This window comes from Pelodiscus sinensis, chromosome 15, assembly GCF_052426305.1.
Source record: "Pelodiscus sinensis isolate ZL-2025 chromosome 15, ASM5242630v1, whole genome shotgun sequence".
In the NCBI taxonomy this organism is placed as follows: Eukaryota; Metazoa; Chordata; order Testudines; family Trionychidae; genus Pelodiscus; species Pelodiscus sinensis.
Window position 1 is genome coordinate 4,269,732 of NC_143066.1, and position 13,349 is coordinate 4,283,080.

At 50.2% G+C, this 13,349-nt stretch overlaps 1 protein-coding gene across 2 annotated transcripts in view; it reads right to left on the reverse strand.

Moving 5' to 3' along the window:
• RAB11FIP3 (RAB11 family interacting protein 3) overlaps window positions 1-12,344 on the reverse strand; it is a 110,623-nt gene extending 98,279 nt beyond the window's left edge. The window contains exon 1 of one of the 2 annotated variants that reach the window (XM_006113864.3): window positions 11,295-12,344. In XM_006113864.3, coding sequence (XP_006113926.3) covers window positions 11,295-12,050 — 756 coding nt within the window. In that variant the 5' untranslated portion in view covers window positions 12,051-12,344. The remainder of the gene's footprint in view (window positions 1-11,294) is intronic. The other variant, XM_006113865.3, reaches the window with a different exon arrangement.
• Window positions 12,345-13,349: the final 1,005 nt, after the last annotated feature.

The window sequence follows — 13,349 nt, forward strand, 5'->3', positions numbered from 1 at the left end:
GGCCATCTGACTGACAGGAAGCAAGGAAACCTAGTGCCTCTACAAAACCCTAGGGCTAGTGTCAGACTTCTTCCTTACCATTTTAGTTCTCAGGCCTCAGCTTCTGGGGCAGTGGCATAGCAAGGGGAGGGAGGAGTGCAGTTGCCCCCAGGTGCCATGCTAGGAGGGGCACCAATTTAGTCCACCTCTGCTCCCCCAGTCATCCCTTGGCTCACCCGCTCCTCCTCCGCCCGCTGCCCCCACCTGGAGCCTCCTCCATCTCCACCAGTGGGTTAGTGTGTGCGGGGGGCCCAGCCCCAAATAGGAGGGGGAGGGAAAAGATACAGGACAAGCTCTGCCCCCCCCCCCCCGGTCCGGCTTAGCCGTGTGTCAGGTTTGGGGCTCCGCCGCGCGGGGGCAGCAAGAGAAGCATGAACAAAGGTCGCCTTTGTCTCTGGATGCATAACACCCTCGCTACGCCTCCGTTCTGGGGAACAGAGACCGTAATGCAACGTTCCCGATAAGCCGGGGGAAGCGAGGGTGTGTGTTCCTACTGGTGCATTTGCACATGCTTTGATGCACATAAAAATTTTTCGCACGTGGATGGAAAAGATGAGGGCACGTGCCATAATGTACGCGTGTGTGGGGGAGGGGGGTGCCTAACCCAGCCACGCTTGCTCCCACCAGCAAATGCTTCACACCAAACTGGCTGCTGCCATCTTCTTCCCAAACCTACAAGGGGGCTTCATGCAATGCAGCAGAAAACGGACACAATCCAGAGAACAATTGCTTCCTCCTATTTTGCTATATGTGTGTGTGTGGGGGGGGGGGGAGAACGTAAAGAAGCGCCCACAGGTCACCCATTTAGATGCAGAAACAGCCAAATCAGAAAGCAGTCTGCCCTCAAACTAGGGATGTAATAATGTAGTCAATTAACGGATAAGCGACAGTTTATAGGTTAATGCTATAGTCTGCACGCATTTCTGCCCCGCCCACCCTGCCAGTACGTTTTTTAACAGGCTCGCCAGCAGCCCGGCTCAATCTTGGCTTGGACCAGGTCTGGGACCTACCACCGCTGCACCAAGTGCAGGAGCTCAGCCCTCCTGGAAGGTTTTTTGTTTGTTTTAAAAAACAGGCTCCCCTCGCAGACCAGCTCCTGCCTGGCATCCACCCTGCTGATACAGAGGCAGCAGCATGAAGTACTAGGGGGCTCCTCAGGAGTGAGGCTGGAGCACACTGGTTGCTGGCCCCGCCTCCAGGAACTATAGAATAATCAAGTAACCAATCAGAATTCATGAGGTTAATCGACTATTCAGTTAACCGCTGTTTAATTTCCCTACCTCAGACACATTTCTACAAAGCAACCTCAACAGCTAGTTCCCATTAAAAGCAAAACTAGAGAACGACCTGAGCCTGGAAGCATTTGAGGACTTGGTTAGAGGGAACAATATTAGCACTGTGAACCTGCCTGAGGGAGTGGAAGGAAAGGAGGCAGCTGGCTTTTCTTGGAAATTGGCTGCCAAGGATTTTGAAACAAAAAGGAGAAGGACCAGATAAATGTGGAAAGATTTTTTTAAAAATCCCTGTGAGAAGATCAACAGTTAGAAGCACAGGATTATCAGCACCAGCCGGAATTAAGGCAATCACTTCATCTCCCCTTTCCCTGGAATGTTACACTGTGCGAATCAACCCAAGTCCGCAGCACATCAATCTCAGAAAAAAATATTGATCAAAATAAATCTGGATGTGTGTACCAAGCGGCAGCAGACGACTGGTCTACCCACAAACTGGCCTGCACTTCTCAGGAAGTCATTTATTCTGTGGCATGAACTCAGCTGGGAGGACAAACACGTATTTAACCGTACAAAAGCATCTGGCAACAATGAATGGCCAATCATTTTACTGTCCTGATTTTAAGTGTGGAAAGAAATATTATGCGATTCAATTGGTTGCTCAGCTGTAACTTTGAAAGCAATCCTAACAGGACTTTACTTTCATCTATGAACCATTTCTCGCAAACAAGAATTGTTGTACACAAGAGTATTTTTGATAATAGTAAATAAAATAGCTCTCAAAATTACTCCGATGCCCTTTTTATTAGTGGATCTATTAGACAACAGTATTGTTCTTCTAGGGTCATTCCATTGGGCCAGGAAACTTTTATAAAATCCACAACCACTTTACCTTCATAGAGGAGATTATCCTGTAGGTGTGGCACAGGTTAAATACATCTTTTACAGGAACATCTTGTAGTTATTAACAGTTAGTCAATTACACCTCTCATTTGGAACAGGAAGTGCACAATCAGGCAGCAGCAGAGACCCCTCCCCTCCCCCCAAAAAATCCAAATACAGTAATGTCTTAAACTACTTAAAGCGAGTTTCAAAAATACTGCCAAGGTAAGGAAACTAGTTTGGTACTTGTTTTATTTAAATCAAGATGGTTAGAAGCAGAATTTCTTCTGCATAGTAAAGTTTCAAAGCTGTTTGAAAGTCAGCGTTCAGCTGGAAACCTTTGAAAGAACCCCCATAGCATTTTGTTCAGAGGTATGAATATTTCAGAATTACCAGCAACCGCCATTCCTGAGGTGTTCGTATCTCTGAGGTATTACTGTAACTTTGAAATTGCTGCTAATATATAGCATCTCTTAAAGCACTTTCAGCTAAGAGCCTGAAAACCAAAGAATTGCAACCAAAGAATTGCACCTTAGCAAGGAAATCAAAGCCTAAGAACTGAAGAGCCGTTTGCAATTAGCTCAGGTTTTGGAGAAGGGCACTTGATGGAATAGGAAAGGACAGTGCCCCAGAAAGCATCTGGCTTAGACTTTCGTCACGTACTTGCCAAACTCTGCTCTGAAACAACAGCAACAAAAGCCACAAACCTTGCTTAAGTCTCTTACAGTCAAATCTGTATCTTCGGGCAGTCTCCGATCAACTCCCATCGGACCGCCAACAGAACTCCTAGAAGGAGCTTAGGCATCATCTAGAACGCTGCAGTTAGAACTTTCCCTTGCAACAACCTTTCCAAATACCTTCCATCTCTTTTCTTTAACCTCTATCTGGTGGTGGCCAAAATATGGAAGCAAAGTGGAAGATGTTTGAGTCAGACCCAGTGTATCCGTATTAGGCATTTCTAATGGACCCATCACCATACTGGTGAGGCCAAAGAAAAATTTTACCCTGAGCAACGGAACAAAAAAAGGGAGGGAACGCAGGCCTGATTCTGTGATGTTGAAGGCAACAGTACTTCCTCATTTAACACTAGAGAGGTGTTTCTGAAAATGTTCGTGCTAAGCGAGAACGTGCTATGCGGGGTCAATTTTCCCATTAAAAATAATGGAAAAAGGTGGGGGTTGTGTTTCAAGTGGTGGTGGCGGCAAAATCTAATTTTTTGTTGGTGCTGGGTCATCAACATCAACATCCAGCAAGACAAGAAAACTAGCAACACAAGTCACCACGGATTAACACAAAGATAAACACGAGTGAGCGGAGGAGCATTGTGACCACATGTATTCATCCGCTCCTGCGTATTACCACTGTTTTCACCAACTTATACCGCCGCGCAAAGTAGTCTGCCACGTGATTATTTTCGTGTTATTCGAAAAAGTTCCCTAAAAAAAAAAAAAAAAAGTCGTGCTATTGCAAAAATGTATTAAGAGGGCACGTGTTAAGTGAGTAATTACTGTAGTTTTGCCACTGACTTGGAGCACAGGATCAAGTCCCACCTGAGGAAGAATAAACCTACGAGATACAGTCTCACTCCCAGATTTCAACTAGTGCTGTTTGCAATAGCACTAAGCGTACTCGCGGTGGTTCCAGTTTGCTGAGTCCACAGTAAGTTTCTTCAGTCTACACGTAAACTGATTTTTCTAATTGCCAGCCCTGCAAACTCGACTCCATGATCTGCAAGCTAAGCAGGTACTTCAAACTAGTCCGCAGGCCAAGCTATTAAACACTGATGTGGAGTAACAACTAAAGCAGCGGTGGGCGACCTGCGGCCCACAGGCCACATGCAGCCCTCGGGGGGTCTGTGTGTGACCTGCGGGACACTTTGGTTTCCTCCCAGTAGTACTGACGTGACACACATGAAGCGAGGGGTGTGTGGATTGCACACAAGTTGACGGAGAGCCGTGTGCGCCCTCAGCATCCAATCACAGGCCTGCCCCGGTTCAACTGGAACAGCCTGCCCATTCTAGGTCAGGATAGTTTTGCCAACTGTACTATGCCAGGAGAGTGTCTTTGCTTTCGACAATCTTACAGCCCACTGAGTTGGAGGAGGGCCATTCATGCAATCCCCTCACTAGCCCAGGTTACCCCTCGCTGACCTAAAGCCAGTCCACGAGGGCCCTCTGTGCTATACACTGTGCAGATAGAAGGGGCATCGCCTATCCCAGACGGCCCCATTTCTAAGTGACAAATCATCTGAAAATAGCTTCTAAATAAGCCACAAATAGACTTTGCACATTTCCCCCTCCCATTAAGGCTCACGGGGCCTCTTAGAAAAAAAATCTCTCCATAAATTAGGTGTGCACTTTTTTTTTTTTAATTGCATCCCTTGGTATATATGGACATGACAATTTTCTTCCACTATTTGATCTGAGGAAGTGGGACTGGCCCAAGAAAGCTCATCACCTAATAAACCATCTTGTTAGTCTTTAAAGTGCTGCATAGTTCTGTCTTGTGTTTCAACTAGACCAGACTAACACAGCTACATCTCTACTACATGAATCCCCAATGAGCATAAAGCTGCCGAGAAAGATCAAGCCAAGCTGTTTTGATTGGAGGTGTGGCCACCTGCTCGGTCCATTTTGAGAAGGGATGCTTTTAATGTTACAAAACCCCATATTCCTAAAAAATACGTCTCTTTCGTAATAAGAATCTCTTGCCTAGGGCCTCTCTCGTATCCCGAGCATACAGATAAAGCAACTTTTCAGCTGGCTGGCAATAACCGTCACTTCTTGTGACGGCACGTGGAGATTTGTTGGAGCAATTCCGCCTCCAACGTGCTCTCCCTCTCGCCTGAGTGTGGCCCATGCCTGTTGGCATTCCCTACGCAGAACATTTTAGCAATAATGACATAATCAACGCCTGTTGAAGGGAGAAAAGCAGACTAGCCACTAGGGTAGATTTTCAGCCAAACCCGCTGAATGTTTGAGACAAGTTGGCGCTCGCCCCGAACCGTTAATGTTAATGGGAGTTTTGTCACTGATGAAAGACTAAGAGGGACAGTGACGTTTCGGGCCACCCACCCACTTTTTAGCAGGTTGGAAGAAAGCAAAGCATCGGGCATCTGCCGGCCGCAGGCACAAATGATGCCTCTCACTGGAATTCTAGCGCCACGCTCAAAGAGCGCCTCCGCAAGGAGCTCCAGCAGCTGCAATGATGGAAGCCTCACGCGCATTTCGAGTGTGTGATCATACGCACCAGGTGGAAATACCAACTTGCTAAAGAACTGGGAATTTCCTTTCACAAAGTTGGAAAGAGACATTTGCAGAATCCAGGGTCACCCCAAGATTTTTCTGTATTCTCCCAAAGTTAGAGTCTGGGGACACAGTGAGGTCAATTTGCATCCGCTGCACGAAACCCAACACAGCAAAATACAAAAGCATCAGCGGTGATTGAAGAGGAATTTGAAACGAGGTCATAAGTCAGACTACACTTCAGGGGAGAGTTACCATCCCTCCAGGAATTCAAGATAAGCTTTAATTCAGGATAGCCATGTCAGCAGGCCTCCAGGGATACATCCAGCCAGAACTGGCAACCCTACTCTAGGCTAGGGATGTACAGTGGTAACCAGTTACCCGGTAAGCATTGCCTTACTGGAATACTTACAACTGGTTAACCAATGCCCAGCCTAGCCGGAGCAGCGCCCCGCCCACGGTGCAGTGTGGTGGGGCCTCCTGCCTGGGGTCAGAGTGGGGGGGGGGGGCTGTTAACAGGTTAACAAGTTAAACAGGATTCTACATCCCTGCTATAGGCACCCATCTAGCACACAGAACAGTCACCCACTGAGCCAAGAAAATGCTTTGCGCCGCTGACCCCCGAAAAAGAACGAGTGTTTTTGCAGTTTCTGTGCTCTACTTCACGTGCAGATCCCTGGGTTTTAGGCTATACTTTTATTTCTGAGAGGAGCAGCGGATACAAAAAAGGTGAAGTGGAGAATACAGAGCACAGGTTCAGTTTCACCAGGAGCGTCGCCGTCTCTTTCGAGAGCCTCATCACAAGAGAGATTGCCTTCAGTTTGGCACTCTCTCTCGCGATAAGGCTCTCGGAACAGGAGGAAGTTCAAAGAACAGCCGTTGGTTAAATGGGCTCGAGGAAAGATTAAAAGCACCGAGTATGCAAAGCTTGGCTAAGCGACAGCTCGTGTGGATGTAGAGGAAAAGCAACGTGGTTACCCAAGTAGTATTTGAAGGATGGAAATATCAAGGATCCGGATCGACTAGAACAAGAGGATCAAAGTAGGAGTGATGGGATAGAACAAACATTATCAAGAATAAAACTGGCAGCAAGATGGGTTAGGCTGTAAGACACTCACAAAGAAAGCCAGGAAGCCCTGTTGCTTTACAACTACACAAACTGCAGGGACTAACCTTCCTGTTACTTAGGTGGGTGCATTGCCTTGCCTTGTCCATCTCTAGTTGTCCTTAATCTATTCAGAGGGAGAAGCCTAGTTCAACCACTGTTTCCCCTGGAAACTCAAGATATCATTTGCTGTGAAACAGAAAATAATGGTTTTAGGTCCCTGGTCCATACAGAAGACTAGGTGAATCTCTTCACAGGATAAACAATCAAGCTTTGAAAGCTACAGACAAAAAATAAATACAGCTGAGATTTTTTTTTTTTTTTAAACCACACACTCAATACAAAACTTGTCAGAATTCAAAATTCCTGCTCCGCTTTGCTGCAGTGACTTGCACTGGTTCATTGTGCCTTGCAGAAGTGCCTTCTCTGGATTTTAAATCTGTCTCTGTTAGAGGAACAGCCTATGTTCTCTCAATACAAAACCAAGGAGAACACCCAATTCACCCTCTGCACCATTCATTTTAGAGAACTATTAGAGTCCCCTCTTACTTCTCTCCTCTCAATTCCAGTTTTAGCCTGTTTAATCTTTCCCCATAATAAAGGTTTTCCATGCCTCTAATTTCAGCCATCTCCCACTCACGAGCCCCTTTTATTTCTGTGCCTTTTCAGAACTAAGGCACAGGAGAGTACAGTATTGCATGTAACAATACACGAATAAATGCAGTCTCTCTCTCTCCCCCATTCTGTATCCTAACTTTTTTTTCAAAAAGACACAGCTGCCAATTTTTTGGAATAAAGCTGTCCCAGGCTTTTACACCACAATCACACTGGAGATTGAGAGACATGCAGAGTGAACAACTAGTTTGAATTCGTCCTTTTAGGATGCACTTCCTTGCTTTTGACATCCATGTCATCCAGCATCGTGCTACCCATTTGCACGGCTTTGCGTTCCTTCGAGTTCGCAGTGTTCTCCAGCCTGCACCACCCTAAACAACAGCATCTTTGTCAATTGTTGCCATCGCTCAGTCCCTCTGTTTTCCAGGCTTACAGATGCCTCTCAGTGCAGAGCCATGGGGTGCGTCACTGCTAACTTGTTACCAATTTGAAAACTGACTGGGTATTCCTGGTCATTTCCCCATCTCAATTCCTAATCCATACTGGTATTTTACCTCTCCCGTGCCACCCCCTCATTGTAAGCATCCGTGAACAGCATCCTGCAAGGAACCTTGCCAAAGACTTTTGAATACCCTAAATACGTGCCAGCTCCCCTGCATTCACTATTTGGAGGACACGTTCAAAAGAATTCTAGTAGATTGGACAGGGAGGGGTTTCCCCACAAATTGGTAACACACTTTCATACACTACCCCATAACCCAGCATATCACAGATTCCAGCTGCCTCCCTTTTGTGACTTACAAGGAAAGGGCACGTTGGCTTGTCACTGCTTTTACGTGGCTATTTCCTAACAGCAATACAATACTTCTAAGCAAAATAAATGAGGTTTTCTTGGATTAGGAAACAAGACAACAGACTCTTCCCCTCAGAAATTCAAGATATAATCTGCTGTGAAACAGCAAATAATGGTTTTATGTCCCTGGCCCATACAGAAGACTAGGTGAATCTCCTCACAGGCTAAACAATCAAGCTCTGAAAGCTACGTACATGCTCAAAAATGCAATGTCATTTGTCATGTAGTTGTAGGTGTATGTAGTTATCAATACAAGCCAAAACTGATAGCAGCTAATTCTTCTCACAGGTAACCTCAGCTTCTAATTGTCCACAATGTGGGGTCAGACCAGGTGGCTTCATATAATATCACATCACATTTGGGCATATCGAAAACCAAATTCAACATGGTACTATGCAATAGAAGCAAGAAAAAAGGTAACCAAAAAAATTCATATCCATCAAAAACTGAGCTACTTACTACTGAAACAAGAGGAAGACCAAAGTCTGGGTAGGCCCTTTGCTCAGTGAAGAGGGAAAACAATGAAGAGGGAAAACAATAACAGGAAACCTGGAAGTGGCAGAGGTGCTTAATGACTTCTTTGTTTCAGTTTTCACGAAGATGGATGGTGACCGGATGCCTAACAGAGTGAATGCTAGTGGAAAAAAGGTAAGTTTTAGAAGTTAAAATAGGAAAAGAAAACGCTAATAAATTACTTAGAAAAGTGAGATGTCAAGTCACCAGGGCCTGATGAAATGCATCCTAGAATACCCAAGGAGCTGATAGAGGAGGTATCTGAGCCTCTAGCTCTCTTCTTTGAAGAGTCATGGAAGTCAGGAGAGATTCCAGAAGACTGGAAAAGGGCAAATCTAGTGCCCATCTATAAAAAGGGACATAAGAACCCAGGAAACTACAGACCAGTCAATTTAACTTCTGTGCCAGGGAAGATAATGGAGCAGGTAATGAAGGAATTCATCTGCAAACTTCTGGAAGAAAATAAGGGGATAGGTAACAGCCAGCATGAATCTGTAAAGAACAAATCATGTCAGACCAATATGATTGCCTGCTTTGATAGGCTAACAAGTCTTGTGGATAAGGGAGAAGTGTTGGATGTGGTAAATCTAGACTTTAGTAAGGCATTTGCCACTATTGATAAAAAGATCACGTGAGAAACTAAAGAAATACAACCTAGATGGGGCTACTATAAAGTGGGTGCATAACTGGCTGAATAACTATTCTCAGAGTAGTTATTAATGGTTCACAGGCATGCTGGAAGCACACAAGAAGTGGGGTTCCGCAGGGGTCTGTTTTGGGACCGGTTCTGTTCAATATCTTCAGCAATTATTTAGATGATGCCACAGAGAGTATGATTATTCATTTGAAGATGGGAGGGATTGCAATTCAGAATGATCTGGAAAAACTGGAGAAATGGTGTGAGGCAAACGGGATGAAGTTTAACAAGAACAAATGCAAAAGTGCTCCACTTAGGAGGGAACAATCCGTTTCATACATACGGACTGGGAGGTGACTGTCTAGGAAGGAGTCCTGCAGAAAGGGATCTAGGGGTTATAATGGACCACAAGCTAAATATGAGTCAACAGCGTGACACTGTTGCAAAAAAAGCAAACATGATTCTGGGATGCATTCACAGGAGTACTGTGAGCAAGACACGAGAAGTCGTTCTTCCCCTCTGTGCTGATTAGGCCTCAGTTGGAGTATTGTGTCCAGTTCTGGGCACCGCATTTCAGGAAAGCTGTGGAGAAACTGGAGAAGGTCCAGAGAAGGGCAGCAAAAATGATGAAAGGTCTAGAGAACACGAGCTATGAGGAGTGAGAAAAATTTGTTCTCCTTGGCCTCTGACGACAGGACAAGCAGCAATGGGTTTAAATTGTAGCAAGGGGGGGGTTAGGTTGGACATTAGGAAAAACTTCCTGACAGGATGGTTAACACTGGAATAAGTTGCCTAGGGAAGTTGTGGAATCTCCCTCATTGGAGATACTTAAGAGCAGGTTGACAGACATCTATCAGGGATGACCTCTTCTAGACGGTGCTTGGTCCTGCCATGAGAGCAGGGGCCTGGACTTGATGACTTCCAGGCCCCTTCCAGTTCCATTGTTCTTTGATTCTATAATACTTACTGTTATATTTAGCATGATGAGCAAATTATATATCCAGTGTCCACAAACAATGAATGGTTTATGTTGGGTTTGCAACACCTTTATTAGCAAACATCTGCTCCACCTGTAGCTTATTTCGATTGGTTTACAAAGCAGTGCTTCAAAAGGTCCAACATTTCTAACAAGCAAGCTTTCAAAACCCCTACGGGTCATCTTTCTGTGCCAGTCACATTTTTTCAGATTAGCAGATGTCCTTCACTTGAAAGGACATGTAGGAGTCCCCAAATCCTAATTATTACACACCAGCAAGTCTGTGCAGATGGAGGTGTCGCTTCAAGAAGGACTGACTTACATCTCAAGTATGCCTGTGAAGTGTCATGTTTTATTCAAGATGCCTCGGAGGCTCTACGTGCAATCTACAATTGCCACTGCTCTGAGGTATAAAGGAACCCGGGAACAGGCCAACTTATCAAAGCCCCACTGTCCACCCTCTTTACCTAAATACTTGCATGAAGGATCTGAAGCTGTTCAACTTCTTTGCTTATGCTGCCTAAAATGCAATGGCAGGGTTCCGAAATGAAAGCATCAGCCAATCGCCTTCACTACAGCTGGCAGCCCAGCTCCTGAATAAGTTCTCACTCAGCCATTCAGCAAGTGAAGAGGTGCCGGGTACATGACAAGTCGCCTCAATAATAGCGGTTTAACATCAGGCTGAGAAGCCAAGCTACCGAGAACAGAGGCAGAGTCGGAAGGACCTGCAAGCCCACAGCTAGCAGACAGAAGGAGCCGGAGTTGTCAGCTTTGGTTTGTTCCATCCCCCATGAAGACAGAGAAATGACCAGACCACACAGGAAGTGAGAGGCAAACGAGAGACACGTTTTCAAACCAGGGGACCCCATCTGACCTCCTGGTCGCTACAATTCGCATGAAATGAGAACAGCGCCTGCCCCGCCACACAACAGCTCGTGCTACGAGCCCTAGCGCTGTAGGAGGCTCCGCTGGCCTCGCCCCCACCTTACAGCTGGAAGAGCAGGCGAGTTTTGCCCAGCTCAGGCCAGCAGACAAGGTCCCAGCAGACGCCTGGCGCGCCGACCCAGGCACCGCCGGAAAATGCCCATGGCGAGGAGACACACAAAGGAGACACGTGCCTGCAGGACAGAGCCGAGCGGCCCTCAGCTGGCACCACCCCTGCCAGGTACCCGGGCCGAGCGACACGCGGACTCTTACCTGTTCTGCTCCATAGACTGTAGCGAACTGCACGAACTCCTCTATCCGCACGAAGCCATCCCCGTCTCGGTCCAGGGCATCGAACACGGCTCGGAGACGGGGCTCGTCTTCTTCGCAGCCGGGGGAGTCGCTCGCTCTGGGCGCAGGCTGGCCGGAGTCGGGGGGCTGGCTCAGGTCGCCGGGGCAATGGAAGGAGGGGAGAAGGTCCATCGCCTGGCCGGCCGGCGAGAAGCCCCGGGGACTTAAGGGAAGCTCCGGGCGGCTCTGGGATCCATGGTCCTCGGGCTCTGTAGTCCAAGGGGACGCTGGAGCGGGTCCCTCCGAGCGGCTCCGCGGCGGGGAGGGCTCCATGGCGAAATAGAACCCGCCGCCTCCAGGAAAGCTCCCCGGCCCCAGCCCAGCGCCGCGGGGCGGCGAGCCAGCCCGGTCCAGCCCGGGAGAGAGTCGCTGCTCGCCCGGCCCCGCAAACCCGGGCAAAGCCAACGCCCGCCGGGGGCTGCCCCGCGCATTATCAGCCGCACCTGCACCGCGGGCCGCGCCGCTGATTGGGTCCGCAGCGCCCGCGGGCCAGACGCCGCTCGCCGGCTCTCCCGGGCGGTATAAATCCTCGCGGGGGCCGGCCAAGCCCAGCCTAGGGGGCGGCATCTCTCCCCAGCGCTGCCCCGGGGGCGCTGGTCCGCTCGCCTCGCTGGGGACCAGCCCCAGGGCCGGGCCGGGGAGCTCCTGCGCCCGAGCGCGCAGCAAAGCCGGCTCCATTTTCAGCCGCCAGTCAGGCGGGCGCAGGCCGCTCAGTGCCCCTGGCTCGCCCGGCGCCGGGGCTCGGCGGGCCCGGGCAGCCCCGCGCAGAAGCGCCGCATTGCTGCTGCTCGCCGGAGCCGCCCCTGCGAGCCGGGGCCGCGCCGCTGCCGCCCGCCCGCATCCATCGTCTGCGGGGCCCGGGCAGGCCAAGCCCCGGCACGCCCGCACCTCGGGGCCCCGCACGCGCGCACGGGAGGCGAGGCGCTGCGCTCCGGCTCCGGGCTGCAGGCTCTGCTGGGCGGCGCGGCTCCCTGCTGCAGCCGGGCAGCGCTTTGTGTCTGCGGGCCCTGGCTCCGCCCGCGCCGGCCACGGGGCGGGACTGCGGCGGGGGCGGGGGCTCTGTCTGTGCCCCCCCCCCGCACTGGGGGCGGGAGGCTCAGTATGTGTGCGCCCCCCCCCCCCGGGCACTGGGGGGGCTCTGTGTGTGCTCCCTCCCCCCCGCGACAGTGGGGGCGGGGAGCTCCGTGCACACGCCCCTCCCCTTGCTGTCTCTTTTGGGTGACCTCCCAAGCCTGGGAAGGAGGGAGGTGGGCGGGGCCGCGACACCCCCAGCTCCAGCCCTACCGCAGTAGCAGTGATGTCACTCCGCCCCCCTCCTCTCCCCCCCAATCGCTCCCCGCCGCCAGCGGACTCCAGCGCCCGGGAGCAGCCGCCGCCTGCGCTGCGCTCTGTACAGCCGCGCAAAGATGCGCTGCGCAACACCCGGGGGCTGGGGGCGCGTCGGCGCTGCCAGGTTGCGCGCGTGGGGACGCCAGTAGCGTGCAGGTTGCGCGGGGCAGGCAGGGATCAGGTGCAAGGGGTGCGCTGACGGATTTATTCAGCCCACGCCTGCTCTCTGCTCCTCCGCCCCCCCCCCCCCCCCATGGGCTTGAACAGATTCCTGACAGGTCCGTGCAGGGACCCCCGCCCCGCTTCTCAGGCTGCGATGGGGAGGGAGGGGAGGAGAGAGCTTCCGTCTGCATCCCGCCTCCATGAGGGGGGGGGGGGTCCTCGATGGAAAGGGTGAGACCATCGCCCAGAGCCTACAGCTGGACTGCAGGGGCTCTTGTGTGGTGGGGCTCTTCGCCCAGTAACTAGGTCTGCAGGGTGGGGTGGGGTTGTGGGGCCAAACAAACTAGTACGTATTTGTATGTGTCTCACCTAGGAACCACCAGGCCCTATGGGGGTCAGAGCAAAGGCCCATCCTGCCCTGCGTCCTGTCTGCCACCGGTGGCCAATGCTAAGTCCCCCAGAGGGAATGAAGAGAACAGGGAATCC